The sequence below is a fragment of the Marmota monax genome, unplaced genomic scaffold, assembly GCF_021218885.2.
Source record: "Marmota monax isolate L192 unplaced genomic scaffold, Marmota_monax_Labrador192_F-V1.1 WCK01_AAM20220418_F8-fsc00003, whole genome shotgun sequence".
NCBI lineage: Eukaryota > Metazoa > Chordata > Mammalia > Rodentia > Sciuridae > Marmota > Marmota monax.
In genome coordinates this window covers 16636093-16653053 of record NW_026694084.1, presented here as the reverse complement: position 1 = coordinate 16653053, position 16961 = coordinate 16636093, and the positions used below count along the sequence as shown (strand labels likewise).

General features: G+C 38.5%; 1 protein-coding gene across 6 annotated transcripts in view; it reads left to right on the top strand.

Moving 5' to 3' along the window:
- The window catches only part of Sybu (syntabulin), a 105461-nt gene that overhangs the window by 55759 nt on the left and 32741 nt on the right, over window positions 1–16961 (top strand). For 5 of the 6 annotated variants that reach the window (XM_058585680.1, XM_046464775.2, XM_046464777.2 and 2 more), the window contains one exon: window positions 2438–2635. In XM_058585680.1, the coding sequence (XP_058441663.1) occupies window positions 2438–2635 (198 nt within the window). Of the gene's footprint in view, window positions 1–2437; window positions 2636–12113; window positions 12435–16961 lie in introns of those variants that run through there. The other variant, XM_058585681.1, reaches the window with a different exon arrangement.

Below are 16961 nucleotides of genomic sequence, written 5' to 3'. Positions count from 1 at the left end.
TGAAGCAGGTGGATCACACATTCAAAGGCAGCCATAGCAATTTAGGAAAGCCCTAAGCCACTTAGCAAGACCCTGTCTCAAAATAAAAAGGGCTTGTGGCTCAGTGGTTAAATGCCCGTAGATTCAATTCCCGGTACAAAAAAAAAAAAAAAAAAAAAACGTTTTTGTAGTGATTCAAGTGCTTTAAGAAATACCCGTAGTTCAAGCTTTATTTAGGTTTTTATGTTCTCATTCCCTGCCATGGAGATACAGACTGTAAACACCCATGACAGGTGAGGCACACACTCCAGGTGAAAAATGCTGCTGCTCTCCTCATACTGCCACCATTCTAACTAATTTCAATTCTCAATTTTTAACCAGATCCCAGCACTTAATTCTTGAAATTACTATACTGAAAACATGACATGTACATACTCTTTCTTATTTAACTCCAGAAAAATGTCAATAGACCCAAACAAAATACATTGTTTTTTTCTATATTGAAAGCATTACTTTAATAGCATTTTCAGTAATGTTTCTCAGAACTGGAAATCGTTTAATTTTGTCCCATTAAATCTGAGGGTTTTCAAGAAAAATGGCTTTTAAGGTTAGACATTCTGAATCACAGATTTTTATTTATTTGGGCCCTCTCTCTTTCAAAGTAAGTAATTTACGGAACTGACTCATAAGGGCATAATTTTAAAGGCAATTGGTAATTTTAAATGACTAGACGTCAGTCATTTGAGTTTATCTGCTTTAGGGTAGGAATCCAGGAGTCTCTGTGAAGTGATGTGCAGACCTGTTGAGCCTTGTAAGATTGCTGAGTCTGGCTGAGTAATTAGCAACTTTGCACAGTTAGAGAGGAGCTCTGTCTTTGGGTTGAAGCAGGGGACATGCAAATCTAAAGGAAAGGCCCCGACAGTAAGTGATGAAATAGCTGAGCAGGAGCAGCCCAGAGGGTCTCATCACTCCATGCACATGGCTGTTTCTTTGGGGTCCAGGAAGAACATAGCATGTTTAAAGGAGCAGCAAAGGCAGGAGGCACGAGCAATGTGCCAAACACATTTGCTTCCAGAAACAGTCCATGGAGGTCCCATGAATATTAATGTGCCTAAAAGTTAAAAAAAAAAAAAAAAAACGGAGAAAAATAAATCATTTGACTAGTGCCAAGTTCACTTTGTTCCAGGAACTGGGATATTTCATAATAAAAAATGAAATAGAAGCCAAAAATGAAGCAATGGCAATTCCTATTCAGATGGAGTCAAGGCTTAATTCAGGCAATGAGTATGTTTTATTCAGGCCTAGTTCTGTTTCTGTCATATTCAGGCCTAGTTCTGTTTCTGTCATTATTCCAGCTGTTGGGTCTGAAGATAGTCTTTGATAGATGGCAAATTATTTTGGTTCTCTTACTCTTCATAAAAATTTAATAGTGCTAAAAATGATCAGTGTTACATATCTTTATTCATTCTTTTGACTAATTAGTTACCATAGTAGCTTGGGCATCAAAATATTTTCATATAATAATTATTTAGTAATGAAAATCTCCCAGACTGACCAGGTTGAGTAGGTAAACTTTTAAGTCATTCTTCTTTGGCTTTAAATTCTAATATGTTCCTCCTCATCAATTATAAGTGAATTAACGAACCATCATAAATACTTGAATAAATATGGAAAGGGTTTATAGGAGTCAGCAGTATGAATTTCCTGTTTGCCTAATAAACATCTGTACAGGTCACTTCATATCCCACATATTAACTGAAAATAATGAGCCTGGTAATAAAAATCACTCACTTGAAAGTTAAGGGAATGTTTCTAAGTTGAATATCATTTTCAATTTACCAGTTTATTCCAGACAGCAATGTATGTGGTTGATATATTTTTGGCAGGGCATATGTGATAAAACAGGCTCACTTCTTCCTGTTTCCCTGAACTTCTAAAGGCAGCGGTCTTACGTATCAAATTTTATTAGCCAATTGGTGAACCATTGTGATCGAGCACTAGGTATGGTCAAAAATATTGGAGGAACTTTATTTTCCTAACACAAGCAACTCTAAAAGAGTGACCTTGAGTTGTCGTGATGAACTTTTCATTACTAATCCCATCAAAAGTATGTGGACAGATAGGACCTAAAATTACACTATGTAAGAATATTCAAACAGACATATAGTTAAGTTTTCACAATGCTTTACAGAAATATTTGTGATCAAGAAACTTATTAAGATTTTGTCTGTAAATATTACCTTAAAATGCTATTTTTTTTTTTTTGTTATGTGCATGACAAAGAAAAATGAAGTCATCCAAGGAGTATCATCCACAGCAGTTCTAAGTGGACATTCTAAGCAGAGTTCATGTGACTGCACGGGGGTGTGCATGTGTGTGCCTGGTACCCTGAATGGCTTCTCGCTGCCATCATTGATTTCCTGCCCTCATTAAAACCTTATCGATCCCTGTTCTCTAGATGACACAGGCTGTCCTAGTAGCCAGTCAGTATCACCAGTGAAGACACCCTCAGATACTGGGAATAGCCCCATTGGCTTTTGTCCTGGAAGTGATGAAGACTTTACCAGAAAGAAGTGCACCATTGGAATGGTTGTTGAGGGAAGCATCCAGTCAGCCCGATATAAGAAGGAATCGAAGTCAGGCTTTGTAAAGCCAGGTAAGTGCACCGACTCTTCATATTTTACCTGGGTAATATAACTGAAGCAATTTTTCCATTTGAAACTAAAATCACATACAGATGATTTTATGGGGCAAGGTTTTGTCCTGTGTCCCTTTCTGTTGGTTGTTAGTGTCTGTCTGCTTTTGAGCTTCCTGAATAATTGCTGTGCACAGCATATCATAATGGATTATTCTTCCTCTTGCTTTTGGTCAACCAAAGAGAATGTCATTTTATCTCAAAGAAAAACTTAAACTGCATGAAAAATACAGTTGCTAGTTGGCTTTGCTTTGTAATACTATGAAAAAGAAAAAGCATAATACACAATTGGGGAGCTGTGATAGCATATAAAAGATAAAAAGGAGTATGACGAAGTATAAGGGGTACCCTTAGTTTTTAAGAAAGAAACAATGAGCAAAAGAATGTCATGTAATTATATCCAAGAAATGAAAATATTATCTTGTGTTCTCAAGGAACATGGCTGCCGTACTTTTGCCAGCACCCCAGCTCAACTGGCTTTTTTAAAAATTGAGATATAATCCAGATATCATAAAATTCACCTACTTCAAATATAAAACTTAGTGGGCCTTAGTCCATTAAAACCATTGTACAACATTACCATTATCAAACTCCAGAACTTTTCTTCTACCCCCAAATGAAACCCCCTCCTATTAACAGTCACTCTTCATTCTCACTCCCTGCCCCAGCCTGTCCCTGGCAACCACTAATTTTCTCTGTCTTGATAGATGTGACTCTTCTGAACATTTCATAAAAATGGAATCATACATTGTGTGGCTTTTTGTGTTCGGCTTCTTTCACTTGCATTTATTTCAAAGTTAGCTAGTGTAGCATGTATCAGTGCTTGTTTATCTTCATGTTTGAACAGTATTCTGTTGTATGGGTAGTCCACATTTAGAAATAGCCTTTTCATAAAAACAATTTTAGGTTTATAGAAAAATTGAGAGAAGAATATTGAGAGTCCTCCTGTACCCCCTCCCTACTAGTACTTCCTGCTTTCCCTATTTAAACATCTTGCTTTAGTGTGATGGTGTACCACAATTTGTTTATTCATTCTTGATTTGATGGACATTGGGGTTGTTTCTGCCATTAAGCTATTAAGATCAATGGTGCTGTGAATTTTGGTGTAGAAGCTTTTGTATGAATTTTTTTTTTTAGTTCTCTTGTGCATATTCTTAAGTATGAGATTCCTGAATCATATGGTAACTATATGTGTAATTTTTCAAGGAACCACCAGACTGTTTTACAAAATGGCTAAACCATTTCCCTTCCTATCAGCAAGGAAATGAGGGTTCCAGTTTCTAAAAATCCTTCTTAATACTTGTTACTGTCTTTTTTATTATAACCTTTGTGTTACTCTATTTTGTGTTGCTATAACAGAATATCTAAGACTATGTAGTATAGAAGGAAAAACAAATTTATTTCTTACAGTTTTGAACAGTGGGAATCAAGGTCAAGGGGCTCAAATCTGTGATGGTCCTCCCATCATAATGTAGAGGAGGGCATCCCTTGGCAAGGAAGCGAGTGTGCCAGCCCAAGTCTTTCTTCTTAAAGAGCCATTAATCCCATCACGGGACTATGGGTCTATGATATGGGGTGGGGGGATGCCCATATGCACAAAATATTATGTACTAACTTGAGAGGTTTATTTATTAAGATTTTTGAACCTAGTTTTAATGCTTCTTGCCCAAAGGCAGAGCCTAAGGCAAACCTTTTATCAACTGTTTCTGATTTAATAGCTCATAGGCATAAATACTGCCTAAGCAGTTTTTACCTGGTAAACTTTTTATTTACTTGTACAAGGTAAAGGGATCCACTAAGTTTCTTAGTTGCCTAAAATTCCTCACATCATCATTGCTACAGCTTTGGAATAGGACCCAATTCTGTACAGTAAATTCTTTGTATTTAAGAAAATTTTGCACAGTGACCTATGCTTCTTTGAACTTTGCCTGTCAATCTAATAAATATGAAGAGAGGAAATCCTGGAAGTGAGGCCCCTGGATGACTCTGCATTTCTAACATGCAGAGACATAATCTATTACAGCACAAGAAGATAATGCTGCAGGTAAAAACAGCCTTCTCCCAGCCCTGAGCTCTCCCCTCCCCTCAGTCAAGACTGACCTCCAGCTCTCCATGCGGGCGCTCCACTTTTTAAAAATAAACTGACTCATTAAAACCAATACTAATTTATTAAAATTAGCAAGCAATTAGTGGCTCTTATACATGTGCTCAGGGACCCTTTAACATTAAGTAACCAAAGCCCATTTAATTTTAGGTCCATTTTTCTAGATTCTGGAACACTGCAGTTCACCTCAGAAAAGAGTTATTGAAATGCCCCTGAGGTCAGTAAGATAGCGAATAATGATCACTGGGTCTGTTATGCATAAAGAGAAGGGAAATATGTCACAGGATGCTAGGAAGGTTTGGAAAGGGGAGCTGAGCAATGAACAATCCTGTGCCTGCCAACAGGGCCCTGTGGTGCACACAGCAGTGAACCCTTCCTGCCAGGCAGGAACTCCTTCTGGAAACTTCTTACAGGCAGTGAGCCTTCTGTCATTTTGGCTTCTATCACTTAATACCTATGCAGATTTAATTAAAAATTGCCAACAAGGAGCAAAGAAAAACATTCCTACAGTCCAGTTGGGTGATGGCTTTGTGTTTTCCTTTTATCCATAATTCAGCAACACATTCAAGGCAGAATCTCCAGAGCCTAATTTCGTGTCAATATAAAGCAGGTGTCCAATAAAAACTTACTGGGAAACACAGTGTGTACTTTGTGCAAGAGATTAGGGTTTTTTTGTTTGTTTGTTTGTTTTTTGCATATTTATAGCCAATAATTTTTTAGAAGCTCAAACGGAAAAAAAATGTAATTGAAAACAGATCAGGTAACTGAAAACAGGCCCTTGACTTGAATTATACAATCAGAAAGCCATCATCTCTGATTTTTATTTATAGTTGAATTTTTAATGTTGTTATCAGTGCATTATAGTTATACATAGTAATGGAGCGCATTTTGACATATTCGTGTACGTATGGAATATCATTTGCTCCATTTCAGCCTCCAGTGCTTCTTCTTTCCCTTCCTTCTCCCCACCCCCAACTGTTCTCTTTCCTCCTCTCTACTGGCTCCTTCTATTTATTTAAATTGTGCTTTATAGATGTGCCTAAAGGTGGAATTCACTGTAGTGTATGTATACACACACACACACATACACACATATCATAATTTGGTCAACTTTATTCCACAGTTCCTCCCTTTTAAGGAATTAGATTGAATGTGAGAGGTACTTGGGGAAGAGGGGGCAGGAATGACCTTGTCATCATCCTGCCTTTAGGAAGCTTGTAATTTAAGGAAGAATACTGTAAAATAAATCCTGAGGAATCCTACAGATTAACAGAAAAGGAAGGAAGGCTTTCCAGGGGGGTACTTTTTGAGGAGTCCTGGATGGTGACATTTCTTCCCCTGGGGTGCTCTGCTAATATCAGTTTTTAGTCAGTTTCCTGATGAAACTTTTTAACCAGAAATGAAAGTCCTAGTTGGATTACTGCTCTAGTACATGAAGTGACAATACTGAGCCAACTTTCTTGATTGATTTATGACTTACAGAGTATCTTAACCCAGGAAAGAAAAGAATCCACTGTCATTGTTTTACAAATAGAAGCATTAAATTCTTTGTGCTCAAGGCTAGTTGGAAGGGTGGAGGAACAATTACACAATTTAAACAAATAATTTAAAAAACGTGAAAGTCAAAACACCACTGGAGGTGATTAAGGAGATCAGGAAAGAGCACATGGTTAGGGTCACTATAATTTAACTGAAATCCACTTTCAGAAACTGAAATGTTGAAATCTGCATTTGAAAGATGTCACTGTATCTCCTTAGCATTCAAACAAAGTTAGTATTCCCTTGTTATCAGACACCACCCAGGCTATTGAAATTGGAGACCTGGCCAAGCTGAATCATAATAACCTCACAACAATAGCCAGGGATTGGTTACTTTAAAGAAAGAAAAAAAGGTTTCCCACATTGAGAGGCATTTGCTAGAAAACTCAGAAGGCACCAACTAGGTTAGTGATTAATCAGCACTGGGTCCCTTGATAGAGCCTCTTTCACACACAGCCCACAGATGTTTCTGTTCTTATCAAGAGCATTATTTCAAAGTTAGTTCATTACTTCAAAGTTAGTTGTGTGTAATAAAACAACAGCTTATTCTTGTAATAATGTGAGCTGCCTAGAATAGTTCAAGGAGAATTGAGCGCCTAAGCTTCCACAGTTGTTCCCCAGGTTGCCCAACCTGTTCCGCCTGCAGGGAAGGGTCTGCACTAGGGGAGAGGGGGCCAGACTGTAGTTGTACACACTAGGTAGAGTGTGTACACCTTATTACTGTGTGATCTTTAGCTGCTTGTGTGTGTGTGTGTGTGTGTGTGTGTTGAAACTTTGTGCTCTGCATCTGTAAACTGGATTGTTGAAAAGACTTTGAAAGAGATTAATTCCTCACTATATGGCAGCGAGGGCCATTTATAGTTCTTAATAAAGATGTAACAAATTCCATGCGCCTTATTTACATAAAAACTCCTAAAACCCTCATCCAAGACTTAAAGTTTATTTGAAATAAAATTCTAGCATGTCATGTTAGCCCAGCTCACATAAAATGAGAGGACTACTTGATAAAGGAGGACACAATGACCCAAGTGCAAATTGACAGCTGAAGGCTTGACAGTGCGCCCAGAGATGGGAAAGTAGGAAAGAGCAAATGAAAGACCACTAAAAAGCCTAGTGGCCTTTTCAGTGTTATAGGCCATTACTAGCTTCAAATACTTGGTAGCATTTAGTGCAGTATTGATGTAAAAGCAGACAGAATCATTGTGACGGTGGAATTGCAAGAAAATGCTGTCTATGAAAGCAGAAAAATGTCTTACACATTTAAAAATATTTCCATAAAGTGAAAAAAATAAGAATTTGATGCTAAAAGGAAGATTTTGGTTATGAAAACTTTCTATATTCTTTGGGAAGCTATCATTTTTTTTAATAGCTCAGTAGTTATCAGCAAGTCTTCTAGCAACAAAGCCCAGCCGCAAATATAAGCTGCCAACACTTTCAGATACTGAAAACCTAATGAAAATATTTAGAAGGATATATTAGATGTAACTGTGGGCTAGGAAAACACTCTTGACAAATGATTTTTTTTAGTCAATAGTTATTGAGAACTAGCTGTCCCAGGCAAAATTCCAAGCGCTTAACTCATTTCATTCTAACATTGATGTGAAAAAGGGACATAATTAGCCCCATTTTATAGATGGAGAAACTGAGGCACAAATAGATTTAGTAACCATCCAAGGTCACACATCCTATAAATGGAGTTTAAATAGTGCAATCTTGCCTGTAACTCTTAAGCGTGCAATAATTGTAAGACCCACCTTCAAAGAATTAATTATAGTTGCAGTAAGGATGTGTAAAAATTAAGAAAGATGTGGCTGATAAAAAACATGAATTATTTTTCTTTAATGTTGGTAGAGCCCTAAAAATTCCTATGAAGTCTTATAAATTAGCTGATAAGAGTCTATTTGTAGATTATGCTGGCTGTTGCTAATAACAAAATTAATGAGACTCGATGTAACTTCAAGGAAGTACAGAAAGTTGAATACTTAAGGCTCTCCAAAAGCAGGTCAGTAAAATGAACATGAGAACATGGAGATCAATGTAAGGTCCTCAGTGATTTCCACTTGATCATGAACTAGTCCTTTTTCTACTCATCACAAATGTTTCACCTGCTCCCCTGCATGTCATGAATACTTTCTAATGTTCAGACAGAATATAGCAGATATGTTTTATGGTAGACAGTTATCACTTCTCCTTAACAGGAACCAAAACAGTAAAACAAAGCTGTCCTTATGGCAGGTTTATGTGTTTGTTTTCATGCCTTTTTCTCACATCTGGGTTTTTGATGATGCACCCAATCAAGTAATGGTAACAAATGGACCTTAATGGATTTCTCTAAGAATTAGCAAATCATAATCCTCCACTTCCAGAGGTAACTGCCATCCAAATCCCAGGTCTACTGGGATTTATTACATGTACAGTGTTCATAGCCACTGATGTGGGGGCCTGCCAAAGGCTCACTGAGTACTCTAATGTGGTAGGAAGGAAGCTTTATAAGTCACTTATGCACAGTGGAAGGCCAGTAAACCACACACCCACCATTGAGGGTGTTGTATTTCAGCACAACAGAAATAAAACCTGGAAATGTCTTTCATGTGTAAATTATGCAAATAGATGCTTTAGGTTGGGCTTCCCCCGACCCCCCATGGGCCAACACCAAAATCAAGGAGCATTCTGCCAAGCCCTGGGTGTGGTTGAGGGATCCAGCATGGTATGGTGAAATACTAGAGCCTGGAAATAGCTTGGAGCCATTCCAGAATGCAGAAGGGAGTAGAGAAGGGTCATGTTACCTAGAACCCAAAGGTGGCCATATATGAAGGACTTGGGAAGAGGAACACAACCACTGGCAGAGAAGGAGCCAAAGAGATGAATGCCCTGACTTCTTTGTCTTCTTGGCTGGTATGATTTGTTGTGTGGCATTGGGTGGACTCTAGGGTTACCGACAAAGAAGTTATGTGATGAACAGTGTAGCATGTACCATTGGTTAATTCATTGAGTTAAATTCTTCTACCACCTAAGCTGGTATATGATAGCAGCCAAGGGTGTCAGTAAATCGCATGAACGTAGGCCACGGTTTAACGAGGTAACACTTCAGGAACATAGCTGCAAAAGGCTTGCATTCCAAGAAGCATAGACTGGAATGTTTGTAGCATTGCAAGAATCTAATGGAAAGGGAACCTTCACTTGACCATGTCGTTAAGAAGAGTTTCTGTTAAAGTAGGTTTGAATCTCCACTGTGTACTTAGCAGTTTTGTTCATTCATTCAAAAATTTAGTAAGCATTGCAGTGTGCTAACAGCGTTGTTCCAGGCATGAAGGATATAGGAGTGAAAAAACAGACAAGATGCCTGTTCTTATGGTGCCTGCCTTTGACGGGAGATGCCTGGTGCATAAGCACGCAAGCAAGTTCAGATAGTGACAGATGAAACAAAGTCATGCAATAGAGAGCTGGGGCAGGGAAATGCCTGGGGAGATGACATCTGAGCTGAGAACCTCAGGCTCCGAGAGGGCTCAGGGGATGCACAGGTGGTAGGCAAAGCAGTGAGTTAAGAAGGGAAAGAGGAGGAGCAGATGAAGTCTGTATTGTCAAAGTAATGGGAGGCCACAAGGGTTTTTTTTATAAGAGGGAAAAAAATGATTTGATGTATGTTTTGAGATCTCTCTGATGACTTTTTGATGCTTGAATTGTCAAGAAGTGAACCTGGCAGAAGGACACTAAATTGAAAGGCTTATCCTAGGATGGAGGCAGAGGAGACAGGAAAGGATAGAGATGCAGTTCACATGATAGCACATGACTCCCATTTTCCTAATGAGACTAGAAATGTTTATTTGCTAACTCCAGTAAGCCTTTTGCAGTATGGATGAGATATCAATATCCAATGTTTTTTTTAACTTGTAATTTTAGTTAAATATGTTTGTACTCTATTATTAATTTAGAAACATTGCTTTCATGCATTTTTCATTTAAAAGTTTTAATCAGTCTTTCTCTCTCTAGAGTGACTTGTTAATTCATCTGACTTTTCCAGGGTAAATCATCTTCACTTCTACCCAGATTGTTTGAGATAAAGCAATTTTGAATCCATGTCTCTCTCATTGGTCAAGCCAGCCAGGAGGGTATGGGCTAAGTTACTGTAACAAATAGACTCCAAAATAGAAGTTAAAACTAGACAGATGATTGTCTCTTGCAATATACCACATTTGGGTGATCCAGGTTGCTAGGCAGCTCTGCCTCCTTACAACTTGGCTACCTCTTGTGGGACCAGAGTGGCTCTCATCTGCCTATAAGAAAGCAGGGGAGAGGGACCAGGGGACACTCTGGTCATTTTAAGGTCAGGATGAAGAAGTGCCACATGTCGTTTCTAATTATATCCCAGGACATCCTAGTCAAATGGGCACCTGTTATTATAGAAGAGGGGGAGAGTGGAGGTAGACATTAGTGAACAGCCAGCAGGCTGTCACTACATCCACTGCATAGCCTGGGACAGCTGGCTTTTCTGTTATCCTGTAGATGTAGATAATTATCTCTCTCTCTCTCTCTCTCTCTCTCCAGAGCTATTCTGTTCCTGAGTCCAGATAGCAAGGGATATAGGGTTTTGTGATCTCTACAGCTTAACCACTGACTGTGTTACTATTTAAAGGGATCTTTAAACCCATGGAGGAGTCATACCTTAGGAATAATTAGAAAAACTGCTTTTGAATTTCTCTGTTTCATTTGAAATAATCCCATTGGTTGGCTTTTGAAGGCAGCCAAAAGTATCACAGACAGAAGCCAGTTCAGACTGACATGTCTTTTTTGAATGGCACTTTTTGTTCAAAGAAGGTAATTATGAAACAGCCCTAAAATAAGAGGCTTTGAAAAGACTCTAATATAAGGGGATTTCTTCTTTGCTGAGAGGTAATTGTGCAAGGAGAAGTACTCATCTTACATTTAGACATAGAGGTAGGGTGGACCAGGTCATCTCAGAAGCAGTTGGGGAAAGGGTTAGTGGGAGGGAGAGTGTAATCTGTAATGTAAGGAAATGTTTTCTCTTTTTCTTTAATATGGAAAATAATTAATACTTAGCTTTTTCCCATTGCTGCAGTATTCATAAAAGATATTGGTTATATATTGTCATATATGCACCATGTATTTACTATACAACACTGAGAGGTAAAAAATAGAAATCCTCTGTCTTTGCAAATAATCAGTCTCAGCATTTGACAGGTGACTATTTATAGTGACAGTATTGGCCTATTATATAGTCTGTTCTCAATGACTAATCACTTTCATGTCATTGTAAAAGGAGAAAGGAGGAAAGTTTACAAATGGCACACCTTTTAAGTCATTGGGATGATCACTTACTGTTCCACCTACGTGGGGCCTATTTTATCTCTGGTTCCTTATTGGTAAGAATTATTCTGATATGATGGACGGTTTGGGTAGAAGCTTAATAAGTATGTAAATAAGTATGTTTACTTGAGAGAGCTCCTATTGGAAGGATGGCACCTACTGATGTCCCAGAGAGCCCTGGACTCCATTTTCTCTTCTCAGAACAACCGGTTCTGCCCTCTTCCTCTCTTCCAGGCACTGCTGGAAAGTGCCTTGCATATTTAAATAGCTGGAATTCAAGAAGTACACAAGCATTTTCCTCAAAATGTCACATGCTTGCCATTAAATTTAGGGATGTGTGGAGTTTTTATGTAATATCTTACTTGCTCATGGGGATATTATAATATGGAAAAATTGTTTTGTTCCAGTATTATCAAAAGATTAGTCTTGACTGTTGTGTAGGCATTTGCTTCTATTTGACAGTTTGGTATTTCTTCAGATGCTTTGTGTCCATTCATGAGGGCAATGGTTTCATTTGAAATGCTGCAGTCACCAGGGAGAAGGCCCTGTGCTGTTCCCTGATAGGTCTGCTCTCCCTCTGCCTCCTGTTGCTATGGTGCCCAGCAGAGTAACTTCCTTGCCCTGCACATGCAGGAGGCTCTGTCTCCATGGATACCCCACTCTGAGACTGTACTCTACAGAGAGATGAGCTGCACACACTGTATTTCTGCAAAAGACATACTCCAGCCTGTGGTGGGAGGCTGTTTGCAGAGGCAGTGTTTGCCATGAAAGTCTACGGAGCTTACCTTCTAAGTAAGTAGTATTAGTCACAGTAAGTAAATAATTACATTGGATCACTGAGGATATGCTCTATGTGCGTGTGTGTGTGTGTGTGAGAGAGAGAGAGAGAGAGAAGTTAGTTATAGTAGGCTAAAAATGTATACTAAAAACAAAATTTCAGCTCCACCTTTTAGATATTCTGAATGCAGTGCCAATAACTAACTAAACTTTTCAAAATGCACACATGTATTGTTTTAGATATTCCTGGTAGTTTGTGAGTCTGTATATGTCATCTCTCTCTCTCTCTCTCTCTCTCTCTCTCACACACACACACACACACACACACACACCCCATGTAGACGGTTATATTTTAGAATGCACTTCTCACCCTGGAGCATTGCATGTTGCATTTGTAAATATCAAGCATGGCCTTCCCAGTTGTGTGTTCGGGGAAAAGATGAGCACAGCTATAATTAATGCTAACTGGCACTGCACACAGTTTGCAGTGGGCCTCTGTGTAGGCTGGGACGTGATGTATTTATTATCAAGAGAGGACCTGCTCATGTGATTACAAAAAGGAATGCCATGTCCGCTGGTTCACCCTGAAAATTATTCAGAGCACATCTCTCTGACCCGTTTTAATTTACTTTACTCACATGGCCTCCAGTAGAAAATTTGAAACTCTTCATGCCCATGGAATTAGGATGTGGAAGATTTTTATTTGTATTAGCTTATTTGCTTTAACACTTCCACTTTCCTGTACATTCCAAGAGCATAAGGATTGGGTTCCCAATGTTGTAAAACACATGTGTCACCTTAAAGGGCTTTTCATCTGCTGGGAAAATGATTAATGCCTGTGGTATTAGAATTAATTAATAGAAACACAAGAAAGACTCTGTATATGATAACTTCAACTCTAGTTCAATAACCTTCAAATTGTATAAAATTAAGATTTTTTTTACACTGTCCACAGGAGATAACCAGCATCTAGCCACCTCCAAACAAAAATTAGAACATGGACTATCTAGATAGGTATAAGAGATTCGCTTTTAATCATATAAAACAGTGAGCACAAAACACTATATTAGATTATAAATTTCCTCTCTTTTCTATGCTCATGTCCATCCAAGCAAAGGAGAAACTGTTCAATGTCATATTTTCCAACAGTTAGTCATGGCTCAGTTTTCATTGCTCCAAATGATGGAAAGGTACCACCCTTTGAAAATGTGACTGTACCAATGATGACTTTGTTCCTGATTTTGTCACAGGGACCAAACTTTAGGTCATTGCTTTAGTATTTTATAAATATAAGATTCATCATTGGTGGAGTGTAATGAACAAACACGGATACGTGATCGGTTTCTCTAGAGATCATGGTTTTGAAGACTGGAAACAATGTCCATGACATTTCCCCCAAAGTTTTCATCTCATTCATAGTCTAAGGCCCTATGTTTCTTTCTCAAAGTTTCTGTTGAATCTTCTTGTTCCTCATGTCTTTGAAAACCTGGATAGTTGGGATTTTTATTCTACCTCAAAATTTCTTTCTCTCCTCTCTAAAATTGTTCCCTCATCTGTATAGTGCAGATAAAAATAGTACCTATTAGATAAGACTGCTTTGAAAAATTCAATGACATAATCCATGGCACATGATATACATTTTAGCTGCTACTGTATTATGATTACCTTAAGCATAAATGATGATGATGGTCATCATTTTTACAATGCACAGATGTCAGTGGAGGTTTTAGTTAATAGCTTGAACAGTTAATTGATTTTTTTCCAGACTATTAAATTTTATATTAAATAAATTACTAAGAACCTACATATACTTGGCATTTTTAATGGAATTATGGGATTCAAATGCATGAGAATATAGTTAATAGAAAGTGAAATATTCAGTATTTTTTCTCTTTTTCAAATGTGCAGCTTTGTTTTGCTAAATGTGTGCGTGTGCGCGCGCACGTGTGTGTGTGTGTGTGTGTGTAATAAAATGTTCATTAGTTACTTTTGTTGTCACTAACAATGGATGTGGAGGATACCACAGTAGATCTGTAGGATAAAAGAAGCTAGGCCATAGAATAATGCTAGTTACTATTTATAGAATTGGAAATGTAACAATTAAAATCTGGGTTCAAAATTTTAAGCTCACTTCCTTTTCAGAAAGGATTTCTGTTCAGAGTGCAGTCCATGATGTATTTTTTTTTAAAGGTTAATTTCATTGAGTGAAAGTTTGGGGAATGATGGGAGAGGAAGAGATGGGAAATGATTGATTAATCTGTTTAAAAATAGGCCCCATGCTGGGATTTTTCCTTTTGCACTAATCCTGTGTGACATCCAAGCCAAAAAATATAAAGACCAATGCCACATGTGCAGAGCCTGCTGGTACTAATTTTACAGTGCATGAAGAGTTGACCTAGATTACATTTTGCAGCTTTATTTTTATTTTAATGTCATTTTCATTTCCCACTTCATTATGGCACATTCTCTTCTTTCCATCTGTTTTCCCTGGAAAGAACATGGCATGGATAAGAAGGATGATACCAACTCACTTGAATGGGAAAGGCAGGGAGTTGGAGGGGGGTGTGCATTTTTAGGATGTCGTTTTAAATGAAGCCTCTAGAGGTTGGGAACTTGGAATCAGTGACAGTCCACACATGCTGAATGTATTTTATTGAGAATAATTTCATATGCAGTATCACTTAGATGATCTAGTTAGAATAAGCCTTTCTTCCTAATGTTTCAAGGCAAAAATAAATCCTTACTGGCATCTCCACTAACGTGGTGATCTTATATTTATATTCTCCTGGCCTGTGACCAGAATAATGCCCTACTTTCCTTTCCATTGTTATTGGTCACGCATCTGCATGCTGCGATCCTGCACAATTTGTTAAGTGTTTGTTAGGTACTGGGTGCTGCTGTCATGAATTTTGGGTCATATCCGTTTGTTGACCTCCAGGGAGCTTTGTTAAGTGGCTACTTACAATTCTATTTGCTGAGTCCTTTTTTTTCATCGGGGGGACTTTGGATGCTCCCTTGTCTTTTGCAGCAGTAACATTGTTCAGGAAAACTGGATCTTCCTGAGTCTTTGAGCTCCTTGGGCTCACCTCTGAGGCTGGGATAGGGGGTCTCTGCAAGCCTCTGCCAGGAAGATCTGATTTCTGCCGAGGTTCTTGAGAGAGGGAGGTTATGCCTACACCTGATACTAGGCTACAACCTGACCGGCATTGCTTCTCTCCTATTCATTAGTGGAGGAAGTGAGGGATTCCAGCCGCAAGCTTAGCAGCACTCATTCACACATGATGGTCTAGAATCTACAGATGGTGCCATCATCTGGTGCTGTTAAGCCCAGAGAAGAGGGATGGTAAAGGGCTTTGCCTACCCAAAGCTGGGTCATTCTTAAGGTTTGCCTGGGATTCTCCAGTTCAGCATCTCCACCCTTCCTTTTCTCATCAGTCTCAGCCACCATTCAACAGAACTGAATCCAGTAATGCTACTCATTTGTATTTTTCCACAAGTATTTATTGATGAGCTGGCCCCTGGGATACAAGAGTAAATAGGGATCCTTGCATATGTGTGATGTGTTTCTGAGGGAGGTACAGGGTCCCATGAGAGTATAGAGGGAGACCATATAACCAGACCGGGGGTGGGTGGGGTCTGTGAAGGCTCCAGGGAGCATAATATAATATTGACACAAAGAGTAAAACCAGATCTTTAAGTGCAGAGACACTTGGGGATTGACCTTGACATACTATTGTTGTTAACAAAAATACTATGTAGGCCCTAAGAGGGTTTTGTTTTTTCTTTTTAATTCAATTGTGGTCTCTGTTACATTTATAATTAGTGTTTAGATGGCTCTCTACCAGGATGTGAACTTTTCTAGGACAACAACTATGTTTTGCTTTTCTTTCTCCTTCTTTTCTTTTTCTCTTTATTATCTTTTGTTTTCAGTTCACTTTCATGGCTTCCATTTTTTGGTAAAAATATATTACATATAATGTGATGCATAAAGAGAGTGCATGTGACACCTGCGTAGGCCGGACTCATGAAGCAGGCACTTGTGAGCCAGCCTTGCACATTCAGTGTTGCCACCACCAAAGCTGCCCGTGTGCTCACATCCCTTTCTGTGCCTCCCCCAAGGGAAAAAAAAAAAAAACCACTATATGGAAATGGTGTTTTATCATTTCCTTTAAGAATAATTTTCTTCTTATGTACCCCTAAAAATATGGTGGAACACAAGGGTAACATTTTAAAGCCCAGAGTCATGTTTTCTTTAGCACTGTGCCCCTCACTTAGTAGGTCCTCAAGAGATGTTTGTAAGTGAGTAGAAAATAACTGTATGCCAAGGTGGAATTGAAATCCAACTTTAGTGGACTTGTTACTTTTGAGCCTAGCTGATTTTATCTCATCAAGTGTTTATAAATCTATACAGAAATTGTTCACATTTTTATTTACCTGTTTGGGGATATTTTCATACTAACATTTCCAAAGCCTACTTATCTCCTTTTTACTGCCGTGCAAACACTCTCCAGTCATCCTAATGAGAGTGGCCTTAATTAGCTT